The following is a 23,763-nucleotide window of genomic DNA, read 5'->3' as shown; positions in this document are numbered from 1 at the left end:
AATATTCAGCACCAGAAAGGAGCTATATTTCACAAGACAAACTGCTTCAGCTCTTGTAATCTGTAGCACAGTCCTTTAGGGCATCATTTACCAAATTTGACCAATATGTTTAACTGTTAAAACAAAATCAGCAAAGGTTTGTATTATACACTGCTTGAATTGTATGTAATTAAGAGTAAACAAGCTCAGTCGTCTCCATTGGTATCTAATATGGTTTTATAATAAGCAGACAGAGGCAGCCTTTGCTGTTGGGAAATTAATACTATATAGAGTAATGAAAAACTGGGACTGAAAACTTCACTGTAGAGTTTTAAGATACAACAGAACTGAACAGACAAAGCTTTTTTATAAAAGATGTGATCAAAAGCCAGACATGAAAACATTCGGATTGACTAAAAGACCCTTGGAAAGAGACCATTATTTAATGAAAAAGCCTGTAGAGCTGCTAACCAGCAACCACCTGAGACCCTACCATGCAGTGACCCTTACTTGAGTTTTAATAGCAGATGACATCAGATGACGAAAACTAGAAGGGAAAAAAAGACTATTTCAGTTTTAAACACACTAATGAGATATTACTGTAAACACTAAAAACTTTTCCAGAGCACTAAATAAACCTTTAAGATAGCAATTTACCATAAATAGGTGAAACTTAATAAAAATGTACAAATACAAATATATTAAAAATGTATCAATGTACCCTGCAAAGACACTATCACTTAACTGTTTATGTCATAAGTTTCAGGGGAATGACAAGTAGGAGCAAAATTGTTAACAATAATTGCTGGTTTTTAGATTGGATCCACACTTGAACTTCTATTCTTCAAAGTCAAATGCACAGAATTTTGTAAGATATAACAACATGTATCTTCATTTAGAACAAAAAGTTTTGGTTAGAAATAAAAATCAGAGCTGATTTTTTACTGGATTATTTTTATACTTTTTTTGTTCCCCCAGATGATGGGGGGGCAGTTCTGTTGGGGGGGGGGGGGGTGTTGCAAGAATGCTGTAGCACTTCAGAACAACTCAATACACATGGGAAAAACCTGCTCAACCTGAAGTCATTAGAAGTAGACCTCACTTCATTAAGGACAAGATGTCATTCGACATCCTAAATACCAGTAAAATTTTGAGAGCTGACAACTAGACAGGAAGCATTTCAGCAGAAAAGGACATTCTGACACTACAGGAAGTCTGTGTTATTAATATTGTAAAGATGACAAGAATATTAAGCTCACGAATTAGGGGATATATGGGTTTTTTATATAGCTTATATTATGCATTTTATATATTTTTTATTTATTTTACATATTTTCTTATATTTTGTTAATATATTTAGAACATATATTAATATATTTAGAACATTATTTACATTTTATTATTTTACATACTTGCTAGAAAGATTAAAATTTAGCCAGGAACAGAAAAGTGATGGGACAGTGTGCTCTGGCTGAGGGTTACCTGTATATGCATTGACTCATAAGTGAAAAAGACTTACCACAGTTCTTTGTGGCTTAGTCAAGAGGAGAGACTTCTTCCTTTTATTCCAGCCTTTTGATAATGTTGTCAGATGCTGCAATTGGGACTGACATGACAGGCTGTACACTAGGCACAATTCTGTTTGCACAACACATGACCAGATCAAGTCTAACTACATATGTCGATCCACCGGACAATTAGAATTTGACTGGCGTTGATGTTGCCCATACTTTTTTTCAAGCTGTTCCTTAGCTAGATATTCTGCAGTGACTGGTCACCAACTCAAGAAGAGAATACTTCCTCTTGGGTTTTGTTCCTTTCTATCTTTTCTCTTTTTTTTTTTTTTTGGCTGCATCCTACCTTTTTCTGTCTTTGATGTATCTTTCTCTATACCCACATTTTTGTCTTTAAGACAAGCCTACAAATGCACAGAAGATCAAAAGCACTGTTGTGAAAATCACATTTCTGTTGACTCAAATTCATGGTGCAAGTCAATGCTAATGCTACAGAAGGGATGGAGATCAGCACGGTAGTGGCAGAAGTAGGACCCTCCTGATGGCTGTCTCATGGTTACACATTATAGGAAAAGCCAACATCTAAACCCCGCTTAAGAAGCATTGTAGGGTAACATAGGCAAAAATCAGTACAAGCATCTTGCACTCCAAGGTAACAAGATGTCACTTCAAATTAACCTCTCTTTGATTTTCAGATTAAAAAGTGCAAGACAGAGAAAGAAAAATTCTGCTGCCTGTACTCACCTAGGCACCATTTCCATGTTCACAACAGACACCCGAACTATTTTCTCTGATGCCAGACTATTAACTTCTTACATATATTTATGTGAAAAAAGTGACATCCAGTGGCTGGTACAGTCAATTACTATTCAACTCTCAAGCCAGGTGCTCCAGCATCTGTATCTTTCTCCCTCCCTTCTGCTCCCTGCTTACTCCAAGCGCCCATAGCAAGTCAACCAGCTTTTCTGTCTGAAGGGAACTGCTTCAGGACCCTCACTGAAAAAAATCACAAGGGAGAATTGACACAAGAATTAGGGAAGTAGACAGGAAGCCCAGATCACATTTAAATGAGGATTTTGACGTTCAGGTTTGTAGTGACATTTGATCACAAAGCCATTTATGTTGAAGTTAGTTTTAATCCTCAAAAAAGCAAAACAAAACTTTATTTCCTAAAGGTACTCCAACGAAATTTGCTACCTATCTTCAATATACATCAAATAAAATGCTGCATAGAATACTCTCAAAAAGCACACATTAACAGCTGAATTGAGTAGGCACATTTAGAAATTGTTTCTGAAAAATCCCAGCAAGACTCTGCTAGGACTGGGAAAGGGAACACAGAAGGAGCGTTAGACATTTTGCCTAGGTAATATTGTTACAAATATCTGATATCCAAAGGTACTTTCATACTTATAAACTACATTCAACCTCATTTTTATGAGCTCAAAAATCACACATTTCCATACTAACTGGCTTGGCATAGATGTTACATAAAGACCTAGGAAATCATCTCCTTAATCTGTTTTTACTGAACACTTCTCACAATAACATCACATAGGCAGAATTTATACACCACAGAAGATGGGGCTGGGCAGATCTCCAACCTGGGCATGCTGGAATGATTCCAAGAAAGTGAGAGATCTCCTATAACAGTCTCAAGCGTAAGGCCCAGTCGCAGCATCTGGGACTTACCAGACCTTACTGTTGTTCTTACAATTGATATCGGTACTAACTGAAAAAGAACACAAGCACAGAAAAGAAGCTAGGGTCCCATCAAAAGGTAGGACTGACCATTTGTGTCATAGGAAAAGCTGCTAGAATTAATATATTACATGATTATCAAATAAGCTTTAGGATAGCAGGCATTTATTTTATTTCATTACCAATGAGCAAGACAGACTGGAATCCAGTTAAGTAATAAGAGAATGCAATAAACTATGTGATTCTGTAACAGACTGAAGTATTTTTGTTAATTTTAAAGAAATATTTGATTAAAATATTCAAATCAAGTACCCTGGTCTCAAATACATCAAACAGTAGAAAAAAACAATACAGTATTTTAAAAACTTTGCCTTTTTTTTCTACCTTGAAATATCCTCTATACCTGTTCACCATGCATGAACAACTTCCTATATTTGCTGTAGCTTACTTACAGTAAGAGGTTTCATTTTTTTGCTCTGTTAATAGTAACATGCATTCTATTTTAAATTCTTACCTAAGAATTTTCAAGATTTTAGGATTTAAGATTAGAAGGTTAACAACCATTGCTGCCAAAGAAAAATAGGCAAAGTCATATAAGAATAAATGCCAGAAAAACACACCAGATAGCTTTAATACCACATTAATATTTAATAATTTTAGATCCCATAGCAATAAGAAATGTTAGAAGGTACAGGTTTGCCTGACATACCACAGAAAACAAGCTTTGTAAGAAATAATGTAAGACCAAATGATATAGCTGGGAAAAGAACCAGACAAGCTTTCAGGCTGACACACCCTTTGAGGCTGAGTACAAGGCCATTTCCGACTAGAAGAAGAAAATGAGGTCTGAAAAATGTGTCTATTCTTTTCCCAACTACATCAGTTGCCTAATAAAAGATGTCAACTCTCCCTTTCATTTTTAGTCTGTTATGACAACAACAGGCCACCACACAATAGCAACAACCAACTCGCAAAAAAGGTCCTTTTCAGAAGACGATGTCATAGCTGCTCCATTACACATTCTGCACAAGGATTATTGCTCAGTGGTAATGGAAACACATGCTAAGCCATAGAGAGCTAACTTTGACATTTCTGGAACAGGAAATCTCTAAATGCGTAACCAGGCAGCAGTGTAGATAAAAATCATAGATGTTCGAGCAAAAACGTGTTCATAGGGATAAATATTAGCTGAAACCTACATTTTGGCAACTCACATTTACATACACCAATACACATACAAACAGCCTTACCTCCACTGTTTGGACCTCAACAGCATTTATTCCTACATGATTTTAATAAATTATGGCAACACATTAGCATTAGAAGATATGCTTTTTTTGTGGCAACTCATATTCCACATCCTGAACCCTTATGTAGTGCTTGAGGTTACAAAGATCTTAACTCCTCTTGTAAAGCAGAGGTATTGCCTTCACAGGGCAGTCATGAGGCAAACTAGGACTCTCCTCTTCAGAGTACCAAACCTTCCCTGGGACACAAAGGTCTGAATCATACTGTTCTTTAAGGGGCTTCCTTTTCAACCATCCCCTATTTTGGACTCAAAAAAATCTTTACTACACAAGAAATACAATCCAGTAAGGGGATAATGGTTTGTTTTATCTATACTTGAATCAGAAAACATGAATTTCATATTTCATAGATAAAAATCTCAACATTTACATGTCTTAAATTCCTCTATTTTGACAGCTTGTGAATACTGACATAAATTACAAATAATTCCTATTAGGAGCACTCAAATTTGTGGATACAGCATCAGATGCAGGCTAGATAAAGTATCTTCTTGCATTTTCATTTTGATGAAAATTTAATATACAAAACCTAAAATTTTCACACACACACACAGAAAAAAGCTGCTTTAGATGCCCAGCTCCTACTTGTCTCTGTTCCCTTCCTATTATCTTTGCATTCAACATAATTTAATACTTGCAAACCATGGTAATTTTTTTTCGTGTTTCCATTCCTATTAATCATGGCCACCCCCTCCAACATAAAATGCAGACAATTAAGAAAATAACCAAAACTAATTTTTATTCACAAAATGAACCCGATAAGTTATACTGCAAGTTCATCAGAGTAATTCCCAAACCAATTACAAGTATTCTTAAAAGTAAAAGCCATGAGGGAAGCAATTTTTTGAGCTAAATAGACAAAAGGGAGTTGATATTAACTCTGCTTGGAAATGGAAAAATATTAATGAATTTAAACTCTGGCAAAATGCTTCAGTATTCCCTGCAAAGAACATAAGTCTTCAGGCATGGTAAATAATGTCAGACTGATCAAAACCTGAGCTACTTCCCTGTCCTAACCTAATATATTATTAGGTAAGTCTGGCCGAGAGTCAAATCAGTATATTTTGAAGATAAAATAAAAAAGATACTGGTTGAAAACTAAGGCTCAAATACTGACTTTTGCACCTCACCAACATGCTTTTTTTGAGGGGGGGGAAAAGCATTGCCTGTAGGAACAATTCTAACAAAACATCTTCTCAAAGACATATCTTCCAAATACTAGAACTTATTTCTGAATTAAAGAGACAAGTAGGCTAAAATGCTTTTACAGCTATTTGCAGTGAGAAGTTATCTTATTCATGGAAGGAATTGGTATGGGTTTATTGAAAACTAATGGGAGAATATTGCCTAACAAAACACAAAATCAACATGGGAGAAGTCTGGAGACTATATGTGTTCCAGGTTCTGGTTGGTAAAAGATCCAGCTTTCTTCTTTTTTCTTTTTAAGAGCTGATAACTTTAAAGACAATTATTTTGAGAAGAGTGTATGCACAGAAACAATGTGTTGCTAAGGCTACTACTTATTTTATTTTAAATATGGTTGTTGTTTGTAAGCCATTGTACATTTTCTGAGATGGAAGGATATCACATCCGTTCAAACACTGAGATTTAACTGTTCAGCCCAAAGCCACAGAGCTGGTCCCTGAATAGAGTGAAACAGAATCGATCATTACAGAAACCAAACTCACCCCCTCTTGAAAATTTCCTCATTGCTCATATAATCAACAGAGGACATAAAGCTTCAGATGCCTCCTTCTTGTCCAGAGGGGTACACTGCAATTCATCAGGGAGACCAACCTGCAGGACAACCAATGCAAGTCTTTTTACCTCAAACATTACACCATTTGTTAAACTGAGTTCTGAACTGTATTTTGGTCTTCGCTGTCACCTCAGCTTTACCCCAGCATTGTTTTGCTCAACCTTTTATTAAAATCCATTTTAATAATTCCGGTTTAATCTAAGGAATTGCAACATGTGTCTAACATGAGGAATACGGTAATCTCAAGGTAATACACTAGGGTATGTTTCCAAACTAAAACTGAAGTTTCTCATTCATATCATCTCCCATTCAGGCCATATTCACTCAGATTTTTAATGAACATAAGGAATTTACAGCTACTTTAAAGTAGCTTATGAGCAGGTTTATGTTTGAAAAGAAGTGTTAGAAAGGGCAGTAGAATAACATTTTAGGACCAACCACAATGATCAGTCTACAGTAGAGATGGGAAGCTGCCTCTCTTTTCTAGCTTTCTCTCTTTTCTAGTTATAGATACAGGACAATAAGGTGGAGCTACTGTATGGTTTCCTGTAAGATCAACTCCACAAAAAAAAATGCAAAGGTGACCATCTCCTTCAGAGGACAACAGAAATTAGATCCCTCAGCAGGAGTTTGCATTTAAATACCAAATACCATAACAACTTCACACAAACCAAAAAAGGAACAAGTAGGTAAAAAGGCAACAGATACCTACTCTTGCTCCATCACCCTGCAGAAAAAAATGATTCTGAGGTCTATAGACAAAATTCAGCAGCTTCATGGATAACTTTAACACTGTTCACAGATCTAATTGACCAGGTAGGAAGAGTGGTTTATGACATCTCTGGAAGTTTAAGAAAAAGATGTCAATGTTACACCAGGAATATAACATGAAAATTATAGCAATACTTAGCACATTGCACTACGCTGATTACACTTCTCTGGTTTTAAAATTCAAATATAATTAGATCATCTCATATTATATGGTTCACTAAACTAACATTCAGTGGATATGTTTGGGGACAGAATGCTGATGAAAAATAAGGACTGTTGATGTGCCTATAAATTAAAGGAGAGCCAACTTCCTGTGTTGTATCCGCACATTAACAAATCCACCATAAAACACTTGAAAACTTAAGTCCATTATAGCATGACCTATGATAACAATGAATGAGCTTCTGAGAATGTAAAATCAGAAAACCAAATGGTTTTTCCTATCCACATCTGTAATATTTTAATAGGGAGAATGGGCAACTGCTAGTTATTACTGCATGAGACAGCTTTAACATCTGCTTGATCTTTTTATGTTCACTAGCTGTTAGCTTCCATTCTGCTAGGGATTTTTTAAATTAGGGGTTAGACTGACCATGTAATAGAATAACTTAATTTCATGCTGTGCTAGAGTTCAACCACGCTCTTCTTTCAGAAGACACTTCTTACTGAGTGTGAAAGCTCCTCAGCCCTTTTGTCCTCCAGTTCTTTTGTTGCTCCCTTGCTTTAATAGGAAAAGGTTTGGATAATAAGCAGTTTTATGGGTTTTGTCAACAAGGGACAGGAAAAGAAGGTCAAGAGACACATAGGAACTTTTCCTGGTCTTTCACCTAATTGCAAAACATCACACTGTTAGTAAATGTCATATTCAGCACATATAACAGAAGTGCATCATGTATAATCTTATTTTCAAAGCTATATTTACACGTGAAGTAAAGGTCTGATCTTTGCAGCATGACTACTGTACTTCTGACGTACAATTTCTTCCACATCTTGTCTGGCCCATTTCAATCCTATTTTCAAAACTTGTAACAGACATATTTTATACCTCTTGTTCACATAATGTCCAAGACAGCTCTAGTTGGTAAATAAGGTTTAATAGTTATTTTCTATACCCTTGTCTAACTAGAACTGCTTTGCAGAAGTACAATCTACAGCGTTGAAAAAAAGTGTCAAGAGGTATGAATTTAAAAATTAGCAATGTAGAATTCAGAGAGCCATTTCTCTATCAGACAAGTAAAACTGGGTATTAATTTATACTTTATATGTGCTGTGCAGAAAATTGGACTGCAGAGTGCCAGGTTTCAGAGTGATGTACAGGGCTACATGCAGTCTTAGAGTATATAGGGAAAAACAAGATTGATCAACTGTCATTAAGGGAAGAACACAAACTATCTATGCATATGTTCAGTTGAAGAGTATGATCCCCCTCATTCTCAGGGAAAATCTGTCTCCAGGCAAAAGTGAAATAGAGAAAGCAGAATAGTTAAGTCATGTTTCCTCTAACATTTTTTTTCCTTCACTCTCTTCTCATTAGCTAACGTTTCTCATTATCTTCGCAACTGGAGAAAAAGTTCTTACCTTAGAAGTCATTATGATGATTGCCCTGGAATAAGGGCTATAAATTAGTATCTTAATTTCTCAAGTAATACCTTAAATTAATGTTTTAGGACTGTTTTTGCTACTTCAAAACATCACCTTTTGGGAACTTGGAGCTTCAAGTATTACTAAGCCCATTTATGAAAATGTGCAAGTACATATCTTCCTCTCAGAAAGAACTATGTATCACATTAGACTAACACAGTTAACGTAATATATCCTCTGGGCAGCTACGGAGCAGTTGGATTATGTAAATCATTACCATTTTTTATTTATTTATTTATTTTAAACCACCCCACACTAGTGATATTGCAGGTCTCATGAAATGAGTATTTGAACTGCACTGCTTAGGTACAGAAGAGAGCGCCCAGATCTCTCAGTATTCAAATTCCTTCCTGTAAAGTTTTCCTGCAGAATTTGAAAGCTTACACAAAAGCATACATGTGTCAGTGGAGCAAAAAGCTCTTTTGTTTTGGGGTGTTTTTTGTAAATTTAAAGTTAACTTATTACAAATAATTAAGCCCTAGAATGGAACAAAGTGAATTACACCCTCTAATCTCTCTCTCATGCTCTGGACATCTGGCAACCTACCTTAACAGTTGTGCTGGTTTTGGCTGGGATAGAGTTAATTTTTGTCATAGTAGCTAGTATGGGGCTATGTTTTGGATTTGTGCTGAAAACAGTGTTGATAACACAGGGATGTTTTAGTTGTTGCTAAGTGGTGTTTACACTGGTCAAGGACTTTTCAGCTTCCCATGCTCTGCCAGGTGCACAAGAAGTTGGGAGGGGGCACAGCTGGGACAGCTGAGCCAAACTGCCCAAAGGGCTATTCCATACCACATGACGTCATGCTCAGCATATAAAGCTGGGGAAAGAAGAAGGAAGGGGGGGGGATGTTCGGAGTGATGGCGTTTGTCTTCCCAAGTAACCGTTATGCGTGATAGAGCCCTGCTTTCCTGGAGACAGCTGAACACCTGCCTGCCCATGGGAAGGAGTGAATGAATTCCTTGTTTTGCTTTGCTTGCACGCACAGCTTTTGCTTTACCTGTTGAACTGTCTTTATCTCAACCCACGAGTTTTCTCACTTTTACTCTTCTGATTCTCTCCCCCATCCCACTGGGTGGGGAGTGAGCGAGCGGCTGTGTGGGGCTTAGTTGCCAGCTGGGGTTAAACCACAACAGCAGTTATTTTGGCACAATAGAGAAAAACCTGCTGAGGATATGAAATCCACCCCTATATGTTTGAGGGTGTTTACTGTGGACTACCTCTAACCTGGTCCTGCAGACTGAATGTTCATTCACAGCTCTAATGCATCTTCTAGCTTAGTTTCAAAAGAATACAAATTTGTGTGCTCCAAGACTGTTCCGCAATAGAAACCAATACATCGCAAGTGGGGGAGAACGACAACAGCCACCCCATCCAAAAAACCACACCCCTGTGATTCACTCCAAAAGCCAACTTCTTATTCAAACTAAAATGCAAAAGTAGGTTCAGTCCCCAATTTCCCCTACGTGAATGGACCAGAATTACATGCTTGCTACAAGGAACTGACATAACAGGATGTATGACTCACTAGATTATGATATGGTTTCTAAAACTCCAGGCTAAAGCAAGAGTTTGAGAAACTGACTGACAGATTAATAGATCACATAACTGCAAACTCGTTATTTTGTAATCAGTTAAATTCCCCTACTTATAAAAAGCTACAAAACCAATTTACCAGCACAAAACAAAACTTCATACTTTTCAGGACAGAAAGTAAACAGTATATTTGCTAGAAACAGCAGCTTTTACAAAGTTAGAATTTAATTTCTGATCTGAGTAATAAGTCACTGGCTCAAGAAGGGCAAGGGGGAAGACAAGGAAACAATAGGCCACATAGCCTAACCTTGACCCTGGGAAAGTTACATAGCCAACTCTCTTGGGGACTTCATGAAAGACAAGGCGACTAGGAACAGGCAGCATGATTTTACACAGGTAAATCATGCCTGACCAACCTGACTGCCTTCTACAGTGAGCCAGCTGACCCTGTGGACACAGGAAGAGCAATAGATGTTGCATACCTTGATTTTAGCAAGGCCTTTGACAAGGTTTCCCACAGTTTCCAGTCACGTTTAGTGACATATAGTTTGCACAGGTGGAATATTGACTAGATGGAAAACTAGCTGGTCCACCAGACTCAAATGGTTGTGACTGCAGTATAAAGTCCAGCTAATGGTGAGGTACCAGTAGCATTCGTGAGGGGATCAGTACTGAAATCAACACTGTCTTTATTACTGACCTGGACAACGGGAAGGAAAGCACTCTCACCAAGTTCACAGATTTTAGCAAATTGGAGGAACAAATGATATACTGGAGGGCATGACTGTCAGAGGGACCTCAGCAGACTAAAGAAACAGGTTGACAGGAATCTCATTAAGTTCTAAGGCAAATGCAAAGCCCATTACTCAGGACAGAATAACCCCATACAACAGTACAAAGTGGGGGCTGACTAGCTAGAAAACAGCTCTGCAGAACAGGTCAAGATGGTCCCACTGGACAAGTTGAACACAAATCAGCAGCACAACCTTGCAGCAAAGGCCAACTGCGTATTGGGCTGCATCAGTAAGCACACAGACAGCAGGTAAGGGAAATTATGACTCCCCTACACTTTTTACTTGTGAGACTGTGTCTGGATTAGCGTGTCCAGTACAACAAAACATTGACATAGTGAAGTGAGTCAAACTGGGAGCCATCATTGACACATGACATACAAGGAGAAATGGAAAGAACTGGGTTTGTCAGCCTTAGAAGGATAAGGAAGCATCTTCTTGTTGCTTTCCATGAGACAGTGGAGAAAACAGACTCTTTTCTGAGGGGCACAGTAACAGGATTAGGCTAGGTAATACACACAAGTTGCAGCAAAGGAAATTCCAATTAGATATCAAAAAAATTTTGTTCACAATGGGAAGAATCAAACACTGGAACAGGGGGAACAGAGAGGCTGTGGAATCTCCAACCAGGAGACATTCAAATCAAAGCCTGGAGCAATCTGATCAAACTGGATCTGTTTTGAGCAGGGGGTTGGACCAAATTATCTCTAGAGGATCCTTCCAACCTAAATTCCTCTGTAACTTTAATAATGCAACAACTATTAAAAACAAATTTTTTTTTTTTTAATCATGTCTCGAGGCCATGGACACACACTGCAAACTGGAAGAGTTCCACCAGCTGAACAGAAATTAGCATCTTCCATCCTCTCCTTTTGTTCCTGCTGCACTGCTTTGCCATGATCTGATCAGAACAGATTTTCATAGCCTGCTTGAGGCAGGCTAGAGTAAATACCTCTTGGGTGATAAGCAGCTGGAGACAGGAGAGAGAGAGTAAAATCTTCAAACTAGCAGTCAGATCCACAAAAGGCTATGGCTTTACCATTTGTCAGACTACAAATCCATATACTGTGGGTATATGCTCCCCAGGTGGGCTACTCAACCAAGAGGAAAGAGAGGTTACCTCATGAATCAACACCAGGCTACAGCCTCTAAGAGAAGCCTCAAGTCTCAGCTTGACCAAAGCTTGAAGAAAACATGAGTTGCATGTCAGACTTGTGCAACTATACAATTGAACAGACTATCAGATGGCTAACATTATTCATTTATCATTCACTTTGAAGGTAGAAACTGAAATCATCATAACAATCAACTTGACCACCTCGTAGAACAAAATAACTAAGAACTGAAGCAAACTTATATGGTATCAGGCTCAATGGGATAGGATTCATCTCATACCTCAGCCAATGGAAAATAAAGCATTCAGCCAAGTTAAAAAAGAAAGCCTGAAGAACTACGTCAAAAAGGAAACATATTGGGATTAACTGCTCTCAGCAGTTGTCTAATCCTCTTCATTTACTAGAGGAGCTCATATAAAAGTTGCTAAGGTCAGGTGATATCAGTCATACCTAGAATGAATGTTTTAGAGAACCATTCAAATTAAAGAAGAAAAGAAATATGCATATTTCACTATGATTCCTTTTCACTACATTCTTCAATCTCAACACCCCTTGGTGGCATTTTGATCTTCTAACTCCCAAAAAGAATGTCAGACTACTTATCTACTCAGGAAATACAACAGGAGAGAAAAGAGACAGTGATCAATAAGGAAAAATAATCGACTTTTTATTAGCACTTCAACAATTACCTGGTGTTCCATGGTAAAGCACAGTTTTAAAGATAACACTGGTACCTCTGATCTAACATAACTATATGATTTTTTCCAAATACAAAGAAAAAAATTCCCCCCCTTTTATTTTTTTTAAAGAAAAGCTAAGTCTTATATTAGCTACTTATAAGCAGAGACATGTTGCATACCGCAGTTAGATACTTCACGTTTGACAAGACAAAAAAGAACATTTTAGGATGTTAAATCCTTTCAAATCTCTTTTTTGCTTAGTTGGGAGGGAGAGATAGAGGATTATTTCCCTGTCTTTCCTCTTCTCCCATTTACCTCCTATTTTTTGCAGACCTAAAAGAAAAGTTGAATACAATGAAATCAAGAGGCCATACATGCTACATTCAAATATAGCTGCCGCGATGTTTTAAATTAAAGTTTAATTACAAGTCTTTTCCTGCAGTGTACAACATATTCATGCTTATGTGATAATTTTTATTTCAAATTATATAAACAAGATTTGCAATAAGGGTAGCTTCTTTCACATATTGTTACATTTCTTAATGCATTACCTGTTCCAAGTCTGTGTTTTAAGTGATCTTCACATAAAAACAGAGGTAGCTAAGTGGAAATACTATATTTTATATGAGGTCTCAATACATGGTGTAATAAAAAAAGTTTGTTCTATCAATCAAGACAGATTAATTTCAAGACTTACTTCATAGTAGTTTGGACTTTGTACTTCCTAACACAAGTACAGCTATTTCTATTTAGCCTTTGTCACCATGGACAGTTGCTACATCATTATGGAAACACGATAAATTCATTTTATTAGGCAAATATTTGAGTTCCACTCAAGTACACTTAACATAAAAACAAAACAGCAATCTATGTCATAATTTAATTATTTGCTGAACTTATTATGGGAATTTAACAGTGCTTTTAATTAGATTAGGGAGAAGTCAAATAATCAAAACACTGGATTTTAAGTTTGGTATGTTTCTGTGCTGTCCAAACAATAGCTTATTTAATTAAAAAAATTCTAATAAACTCCAGCATCTTAAATATGTTCAAAAGTACCTTTTCCAGCATCACAAAAATGTTAATTCAGAAAGCATCACTACATTTTAAAGTGGCAAATACAGTTAAAAGTCTAAGTGAACAAAAACTGAAACACTGTGGTCCAAATCCTGTGAAGAGATCAGGTATGCAAGATGTTCTGCCTGTGCAGAACTGGACCATATTTTTCCTCAGACAGTTAAAAAGGCAACTACTGGAAAAGATGGAGAATTTAGCAGCTGCTTCAAAAAGTTAAGCAGTGCAAGTAAGTGTACATTTCCTTGTCAGGCTTGAAGATCACTTGGTAGGTCCCTGAAATCCTGTGTTTTGTTTTACACAAAGTGGACACTACAAAAAAGTGGAATTGTATTTTAAAGAAAAATAACTTTCCTAAAGTGTTCCTGATTCACAACATCCATACAATCTACAAAAGAAACAGTTTATTTTATTTTAGTAGAGATTTAACAGAATATTATGTTTAGAATCTCAAATCATGTAAGCATCTATTTGCATCTACTTGCATCAGTTTGTGATTTTGCTTTAAGTTTTGATGAAATATAGTTGTTTTGTCCATACTGGCCAAAGAACAGCTTTGATGATAAGATAGAATACAATTTTGGCACAGTATTTTTTAGTGAATTTCCATGACAGAAGTACAGACAGTTAGGAGGAAGAAGTCAATAACTACTTAAAGATGACAAAGAGTAATTACTTCCTGCTTCTAACAGCTCAACCTTAACCTTAAAAAGCACATTTTCATTCTTTAATGCATTGCCTCATGGGAGATTTAGTTTGAAGGGCTAATATGCCCATCCTTTCATAAAAGCCTACATCCCTGACTGAACTACATCTCCTAGGAGTCAATGCAGTCTTCCTCCAAATGCCGGCTACATTACAACAGTAAGAGATTCTTCTAACTCCTGTTTTCCATTACCTCTGTGACAAAACTGTAGTCACAATGAGTGGAATATAAATCGGTATTTAGCTTTGATATGATTCCCTGACTTTGGCCTGTAGGGCATCACAAGTCTTCTTAGCATCTCCCAACAACATGGCAGTATTGGGTTTGTAGAAGATTGGATTGTCCACAGCTGCATAACCAACTCCCAAAGATCTCTTCATTACAATGACCTGCATATAAAGAGTTCACATTTGACACAGTGAAAATCAACCATCATTCCCCCTCAAATGAAGACAACACAAAATCAACCTCCACAAATGAAGGGAGAGAAAGAGAGATCCCTGGCCAAAACAGGGTGCTCACTGCTACAAAACTGTATTTCAAATTTTAATAGAGCAGACAAATCGATATTCGGACCAGTTTCAGAAACATTTTATTGTTAAACACAATATTACATGTCAGATGAAGAGACTGTGGACACTACATCTATTCATATGCTTTTACTTTATTCCATGTAATAAAGTCAAAGCAAGAGGGGCACTGATGATTATGACAGTTATATATATATATTTTTATATATATATTATTATAATTATAAACCTATAATTAGGTTTTTGAGGCTCTCATTTTTAAACTATTTTAACCCCATTCCCTGTCAACACCACAATTCAGATGAGCATTCACATCAATACTTGCTGCAACAACGCTCTCCAGTACTTCTCCAGACTATTACTCTGTATTACTTCATACATGGGATTTAAAAAAAAAAAAAAAAACCAAGAAAACCACCCCACAAAAAAAACCCCCACAAAAAACCCCACACAAAAAAACCCCACCCTAAAATAAATTTCAGCCAGTTTTAGCCATTAAATGTCAAAGTAGTTAACCACGGCACCTTCAGCAGAGAAACTGTGAAGCTGTACCAACTTTAAACATGTAAATGTTTACTTCTCAAATTGCAACACGTAGCTACTCACAAAACACTGATACATATATGTGCCTATGACTGAGTGCTTGAATGGCTAACCCACAGAACTGAGGTTACAACTGGGTTCCGAACAAGAGCTCAAAGATCACATCAAGGAAACTCAAGTATATGTACTTTAGATCAGACGATGTTGCTTTCAAAGAGCAAAACTGGCGAGGTAACTAAACTGTCAATTCAATCTGGACAGACTAAGCTCCCTACTCAACCTGGCCACTCATTGTTTGGGGTTTTTTATTTAAGCATATTATTCATTTTTGTATTTCCACCTCAATATTAAAGTTGTCAATCAAATTTCCTATAAACTTTAAAAAAGCAGATATTTGTACAGAAATGTTTCAGGGCCGCAGATGTGAGCAGAACATCATTTATTCTAACCACATTTTTTAGTAAAAGCACTTTCATTGGTCTTTTCTACTGAAGTAATCATTAGTCTCACTAAAGCACCTGCTGACGATTATAAAATCATGAACACTGTATCACACTTGCAAAGTACTGACTGTTTTGTTGGACACCTTGCAGAGAAGCTTCTCATGGAAACCAGAAGAGTAGGAGAATCTTGTTAGCTTATCCTATAAACCATGTTTTTAAAAGCATGCTATCTATAGGTAGGTGCTAACACAAATCTGTTATTCTCACCTGTTTGGACTTCCAGACCTCAAGAACTGGCATTCCAGCTATGATAGAGTTTGGATCTTCCTGAGCTGCTGAATTAACTGTATCATTTGCACCAATTACAAGGACCAAGTCAGTTTCTGCAGCAAGACAAAGAAAAAAAAACTGATGAAAAATTATCTGAAACCCGAACACTGAGGCTGATATACATTTTTGTGTTAAATCCGATCATTAGAAGCAGAAGAACCACTTATGGTAAGTGCTCTACAAATATTTATGGGGACTTCATTCACAAATATTTTACAAACTTATCAAAGCAAGTTATACATGAGAGTCCAAGTGTGCTACCAACTACCCCCAACAAACTGCAAGCATCTAGAACCCCAATTCAAGGGGCTCATTAGGCCCCTCTGCCACACAAAGTTAAATCCTTTTATATTTAAATGTGGTTTCACACACATATAGTATCATCATCTTCAAATTTCTTTGTGCCTGGCTTTTTCTTTGAATATTCTTTTGAAAAACCTTTTACTAGAAACTTTCTTATTTTTAAATAAAGATGTGGGAAAACAAGATATACGTACATTGCTATATTGGTTTACAAGATATAACAGGGTCAAATCATCCACAGTGCCTGACCTAAAGAAATAACAGTAGTTTTCTTGTATGGAGCAGTAACAGTGATAAAAAGAGACACAGCATTTGTCATTTATTTCACAGCTACAAGCAATTAAAAAAGTTCTCTCGGTTCTGGAGAAAACAAGTTTCACAGGCCTATTTATCCCTCTCCCTTCAATACCTACTCTTTTCTGTACTCCTACATCCAATATTTCCCTTTGCTTTAACCTGTCTGTACTCTCTGCTTCTTGGTTTTCTGCTTTTAAGTCAGGCCATTTCTTATATTCCTCTGCGCTCAGTTACCATCAGCTAGGAGAGCACTCGGACAGCAAGAAAGAGACCTCTACTCCTCTACAGCGGTATCACAACAGGCACAAAAGAAAAACAGAACGGCCTAAGATTTTCTATTTTTAAAGTCCTTGTGTGATGTAAAAACAGAAGAATCAAATAAAAATTGACAAGATCAAATCCAATCTACTGGAAACTTATAGCTCGCATGCTAACCTGGGAAGTCTTCGTTAATCTCATCCATTTCCAGTACAATGTCATAGGGAACACCAGCTTCTGCTAGGAGTACGTTCAGCTGACCGGGCATACGGCCAGCCACAGGGTGAATACCAAACCTAACGGGAAAAATTCCAAGCCCGTTAATAAGTACTGACCACTCTGGTTTATATAACAAAATTGTCACCTGTGACCTACAAGGCTGAGAAGTTCTTTAAATATAAGCACACATATGAATTAATAAAAAGAAATGGTTAAACCTTAACAATTGTAAAGACTTTTCCGGTGTTTCAGGGAATTCAGAGGGTGGGAAAGGGAACAAAGCCTGTAGATTTGACTCTTCACCTGAAAAGCAGCTGTTCCTTTTCTGGAAAGTTAAAAGTATGACTGACAAAACAGGTATGCAAAAGAATATGCTCAATTCCCATTAAAACTAAAAAAGCTAGGAGTACATTTTCAGTCCTTCCATTATAAGAAGACTCTTTCAGAAAGTTGTTGCACCTGCAAAGCGGCTTTGGAGAGCCTACTGCAACAAAAATGCCAGGGACACTTCTAGTGACAACACGGAAGGAACTAGTAGCCAGAAGTGCCCAGAAACACATCACTGCAGGATGGACCAACAGAGTAAATTTCCCCCCCAGCAATAGCTTATACCAACAAGCTTGGTGGGTTTTCTTCAATTAACTCTTTAAAGTAATAGGACTATTTTACCATTTTTTCTGGCTACAGTCATCAGCCTGAGCCATATCACACACAGCAAGCATTCGCGTCCCCTTCCAAGAAGTACCATATTTAAAACCTTGTGACAGATACCTTTGTTTTTTTATGAATAAGCCTCTTTGCTGCAAAACCACCATGCACATTAATACGCTTTGCAGGTCCCTTACATCATTGAAAAGTGAAAGCACCATGGGGTAAATGAACTGGCCACCATAAAACACTCTTCATGAAAAGGCCAAAGGACTGTGCAGCCTTCCTGAAGCAAAACCACTCCTAGACCTAGAAATACCCTTGGCAAATGATCTTATTGACTCAGGAATCTCTAGACTATGCATGGTTATCAGAGTCTAACACTCTAATAGAAAACCTAGCAGGAGCTCTACTTCAAGCACAAGACAATGCCTTGCTGAATTAGGTTAACATGCCACTTTCTTCTCATGATTGATCTTAGGAGGAAAAAAAAAAAAAGGGAGGGGGAGTGAGAAGGTGGAGAGCTAAGAAGCTATACCAGTTTAAGCATAACAATTTAAGAAATGTTTTTAGAAGAGCTCAAAAACAACTTAGAGAAAATACACTGCTTATGAGTTACTAAAAATTTAGACAGATACACAGGGTGTCAGCAGGGGGGTGTTAAGGCATGAGTGCAGGTCTGTAAGAGTAAAAACATGACAAAATTCAGAACAGAGATGTTAAACTGGTTTAAAGATGTATTTTGGTAAAAAGCAAATCTATTTCTTGTGGGCAGATTGTACTCTTCTGCTCATCTACTGGCCCTGAATAAGCCAGGCAGATCATGCTTGCTGTCCTGTGCATTTTCTGTCTTTCCAGCTCTGGAGCTATCACCAAATGTAATGCTGACTCAAGCACACCAGAAATGCCTCAGATCAATGTTGTGTAGGGCTGAATCTAAATGTTTAATAAGGAAGTCTACATGTATTTTGGAATAGACAGAACATACCCAAGAGAAAACTGTAAATTCTTGGATCTCTGAACAGAAATCCAAGTGAGTCAGGAACGCAATAAAAGGACTTCAGACAGACTTCTTCACAGAGGAGGGAAAGACTGATAAATCAACTTGCCATGACAAAGGGATCATCACGTATTTTTATTTTTAACTCCACAGTGACAGAAGTGGACCATCAGCGATGTGTTCTCCACAAGTCACAGTCCAATCAATACAGATCATTTGTAAATCACTTGGTCAGTCGCTGAGGCAAGCTGCTCCGGAGATGGCCCGATCCGCAGCAGAGCAGAAGATCTTGGCATACAGGAGGGTTTCCTGAGGCAGGGAAACGTCATGGCAGCGGAGAGACCTGCCAGGAGCTGGCAGCTCTCGCAAGAGACACTGAGAAGGCCTGGGCATTGCCAGAGCAACCGTGACCACCCCAACGCCTATAAAAAAAGCAGCCTAGGGAGCACTGTGAACAGAGCGGGCAAACAGAGCATGGCGCGATAGCCAGAGCGTGGCGCAGCAGTTTGCACAGAAGGGCGTGCAGGAAGGGCATCATCACCCTACCAGCTCAAGAGGTGAGTTCAATTGGTGGTCGTCACCCTCTCAGAATGAGCTTAGCTATGGCATCCACCCGGCAGAAAGCTACGTCCTTTGCACTGACAGAACAGATGTGGCTACCCAGACAGAGCTCCCACAAAAACATGCAGCCACCCAGGTCTCAGGCTGCAGGGAGTGCCAGGGCCTCCACTGTTCACGCATGGCAGCCGTGAGGACAGCTGTGTGAGGTGCGACCAGGTGGATGATTTGCTCTGCATGGTGGCAGAACTACAGGAGGAGGTAGAAAGGTGAAGGAGCATCAGGGAGGCTGAGAAAGAGATAGACTGGTGGTGCCATGCTCTGCCCCCTTGAGACAGGAACAGGAGCAGCAGCAGCCACCAGTAAGAACCCACGATCAAGGGGATCCTGTATCCCCCCCACCACCGGGCTGAAGGCAGCAGCTCAAAGGAAAAGAGTGAACAGAGGCAAGTCCACACTCGTGGCGGCAGGTGAACCCCCTCCTTGCCCACCTCGCCTTCCCAGGTGCCTCTCGTCTCTCTACAACAGGTATGAGGCTCTGGATGTGAAAGGTGAGTCAATTGATGATGTGGATGACAGTCCATCTACACCAGAGATGTTGCCAAGGTCAGAAAGGCCTACCCCCACCCCCCCCAAAATCACAACCACCTCCACAAGTAAAAACAGACGGGTTATAGTTGCAGGTGACTCCCTTCTGAGAGGAACAGAAGGTCCAATATGCTGGACAGACCCTCCTCTTAGGGAAGCCTGCTGCCTCCCTGCGGCCTGGGTTAAGGATATCACTAGGAAACTTCCTAGCCTGGTACAGCCCTTGGACTATTACCCATTATTGCTCTTCCATGTGGGTGGCGATGAAGCCGCAATGCGTAGTCCAAGGGCTATCAAAAGAGACTTCAGGGCCTTGGGACAGTTGGTAAGGGAATCTGGAGCACAGGTAATTTTTTCAGTGACATTGGAAGAAACAGACAGACCCATTCTATTAATACATGGCTCCATGGCTGGTATCACTGCCAGAGTTTTGGGTTTTTCAATAACAGGATGGTCTACACAGCACCAGGCCTGCTTGCATCAGATGGGATAGCATCAGATAGTGACAAAGGGTGAGGAAAAGGCTGAGGTACTTAATGCCTTCTTCGCCTCAGTCCTTAATAGTAGGGCCAATTGTTCTCTGGGTACCCAGCCCCCTGAGTCAGAAGATAGGGACAGGGACCAGAATGGAGCCCCCATAATCCAGAGGGAAGTGGTTAGTGACCTGCTGCACCACTTAGACACTCACAAGTCCATGGGGCCTGATGAGATCCACCCAAGAGTACTGAAGGAACTGGCAGAAGTGCTCACCAAGCCCCTTTCCATCATTTACCAGCAGTCCTGGCTAACTGGGGAGGTCCCAGTTGACTGGAGAGTAGCAAATGTGACACCCATCTACAAGAAAGGCCAGAAGGAGGATCCGGGGAACTACAGGCCTGTCAGCCTGACCTCGGTACCGGGGAAGGTTATGGAGCAGATCATCCTGAGTGCCATCACATGGCATGTAGAGGATAACCAAGGGATCAAGCCCAGCCAGCATGGGTTTAGGAAAGGCAGGTCCTGCTTGACCAACCTGATCTCCTTCTACGACAAGGTGACCCACCTAGTGGATGAGGGAAAAGCTGTGGATGTTGTCTACCTAGACTTCAGTAAGGCCTTTGACAGCATTTGCCACAGCATTCTCCTGGAGAAACTGGCTGCTCATGGCTTGGATGGGTATACTCTTTGCTGGGTAAAGAACTGGCTGGATGGCCAGGCCCAAAGAGTGGTGGTGAATGGAGTTTACTCCAGTTGGCAGCCAGTCACAAGTGGTGTCCCCCAGGGCTCTGTGTTGGGGCCAGTCCTGTTTAATATCTTTATCAATGATCTGGACGAGGGGATCGAGTGCACCCTCAGTAAGTTTGCAGACGACACCAAGTTGGGCAGGACTGCTGATCTGCTTGAGGGGAGGGAGGCTCTGCAGAGGGACCTGGACAGGCTGGATTGATGGGCTGGGGCCAATTGTATGAGGTTCAACAAGGTCAAGTGCAAGGTCCTGCACTTGGGCCACAACAACCCCATGCAACGCTACAGGCTTGGGGAAGAGTGGCTGGAAAGCTGCCTGGCAGAGAAGGACCTGGGGGTGTTGGTTGACAGCCGCCTGAATATGAGCCAGCAGTGTGCCCAGGTGGCCAAGAAAGCCAATGGCATCCTGGCTTGTATCAAAAATAGTGTGGCCAGCAGGACTAGGGAAGTGATTGTGCCCCTGTACTCGGCACTAGTGAGGCCACACCTCGAATATTGTGTTCGGTTTTGGGCCCCTCACTACAAGAGAGATATTGAGGTGCTGGAGCGTGTCCAAAGAAGAGCAACGAAGCTGGTGAAGGGTCTAGAGCAGAAGTCTTATGAGGAGCGTCTGAGGGAACTGGGGTTGTTTAGCCTGGAGGAAAGGAGGCTGAGGGGAGACCTTATTGCTCTCTACAACTACCTGAAAGGAGGTTGTAGAGAGGTGGGGGTCGGTCTCTTCTCCCAAGTAACAAGTGATAGGACGAGAGGAGATGGCCTCAAGTTGTGCCAGGGGAGGTTTAGACTGGATATTAGGAAATGTTACTTCACTGAAAGGGTGGTCAAGCATTGGAACAGGCTGCCCAGGGAAGTGGTTGAGTCACCATCCCTGGAGGTATTTAAAAGTCGTTTGGATGAGGTGCTTAGGGACATGGTGTAGTGGTAGACATGGTAGTGTTAGGTTTACGGTTAGACTTGATGACCTTAAAGGTCTTTTCCAACCTAAATGATTCTGTGATTCTCAGATTCACCTTTCTCAAAGGGGGAAGAGGGTCATTGCTCACGAGACAGCGGGGCTGATAGAGCTTTAAACTAGATGTGAAGGGGGAGGGGGATAATATCAGGCTTGCCCTTGACAAGCTGTGGGACAACACACCAAGGTTAGAGGGATGGGGTGCTAGTGAGGGCCCTCAGCCTGTTGCTCTGAGACTTGCTGGATACACTGGAGCACACTTGAAGTCTTACAGAGATGAGCCAGGGACTCCTGAGGTAATAGGAGCCAACAGGATGTGACAGGTGCGCTCGACCCCTTGACCAGACTGGCGGTGGTTTGGTGCAGGCTCCAGAAGAGGTAAAGGCCTGAGCCATAGCCAGGCTGTGAACTCCTCTAGTTTCAGTCTGTTCTCTGAAAACCCACAAAGGAGCAGAGTGACACAGTGAGCATCAATGCATATGAGCTTGGAACACTGATCACGTGATTAACACATGAATAGCAGGTAGCTTTTCCAAGACTCATTTATCAAGGAACAAAGAAAGTTGGGGGTACAAGGAATCTCACGCATACCTTTTCTGTCGCATGTAATTTGACTACAAGCCAACCACTTTATCCCATAAATATGACAGCCCAAGTGAGCCTTCTTTGAGCTCTCCCTGCTAGGCAGCGTGGCTGCATGGCAGTGATCTCCCCTATGATTCTACGAATCATAGAATCATTCTAAACCATTCTATGATTCTATGAATTTTACACTGTACAAATACATCCTTAAAAGGTCAACCAAGTGCTCCATCAGCAAGACAACATTAAGACAATGCAAAGATGAGACAACTGGAACTCCAGAAACAAAATTAAGGACATATGATTAATACACATAATACTAGATATACCACAATTTTAAGCTCTAGGTCAAACAGCAGGATAAAAGCTAGCTTTAAAAGGAATGCTTTTAAAAAACAAACCTAAGATAACGGACTGTATTCAGCTAGTAAACATTTGGGATCCTGTTGCAAAGAATAATACCTAGAATCAGTAAAAGTAGAGCAAATATATAGGACAAAACATTAACAGCTTATGTTTCATACCACTCTAATATAAGCAGTGTGTAGTACTGCAGCTAGTCCTAAAGCATATCAAATTCAATCACTTACAGTACAGTAGGAAAACTCTTATTCTGAAGTACACTTGAGAAAACCCATCACTCCTCTGGCAGCACAAAGAGATTTTTCCAACAAAATTCTCTTTTGTTTCTAATAAAATTATTTGAGCGTCTTT

The 23,763-nt window shown here is 39.5% G+C and overlaps 1 protein-coding gene across 4 annotated transcripts in view; it reads right to left on the bottom strand.

Moving 5' to 3' along the window:
* Positions 1-12,756: 12,756 nt before the first annotated feature.
* Positions 12,757-23,763, bottom strand: part of NNT (nicotinamide nucleotide transhydrogenase) — a 53,287-nt gene continuing 42,280 nt past the window's right edge. For all 4 annotated transcript variants that reach the window (XM_072858863.1, XM_072858864.1, XM_072858866.1 and 1 more), the window contains exons 20-22: positions 17,456-17,574; positions 16,358-16,473; positions 12,757-14,963 (exon numbers count right to left, since the gene is read on the bottom strand). In XM_072858863.1, coding sequence (XP_072714964.1) covers positions 14,814-14,963; positions 16,358-16,473; positions 17,456-17,574 — 385 coding nt within the window. In that variant the 3' untranslated portion in view covers positions 12,757-14,813. The remainder of the gene's footprint in view (positions 14,964-16,357; positions 16,474-17,455; positions 17,575-23,763) is intronic.

Source organism: Ciconia boyciana, chromosome 4 (genome assembly GCF_034638445.1).
Source record: "Ciconia boyciana chromosome 4, ASM3463844v1, whole genome shotgun sequence".
Lineage (NCBI taxonomy): Eukaryota > Metazoa > Chordata > Aves > Ciconiiformes > Ciconiidae > Ciconia > Ciconia boyciana.
This window is presented reverse-complemented; position numbering and strand designations above follow the sequence as displayed.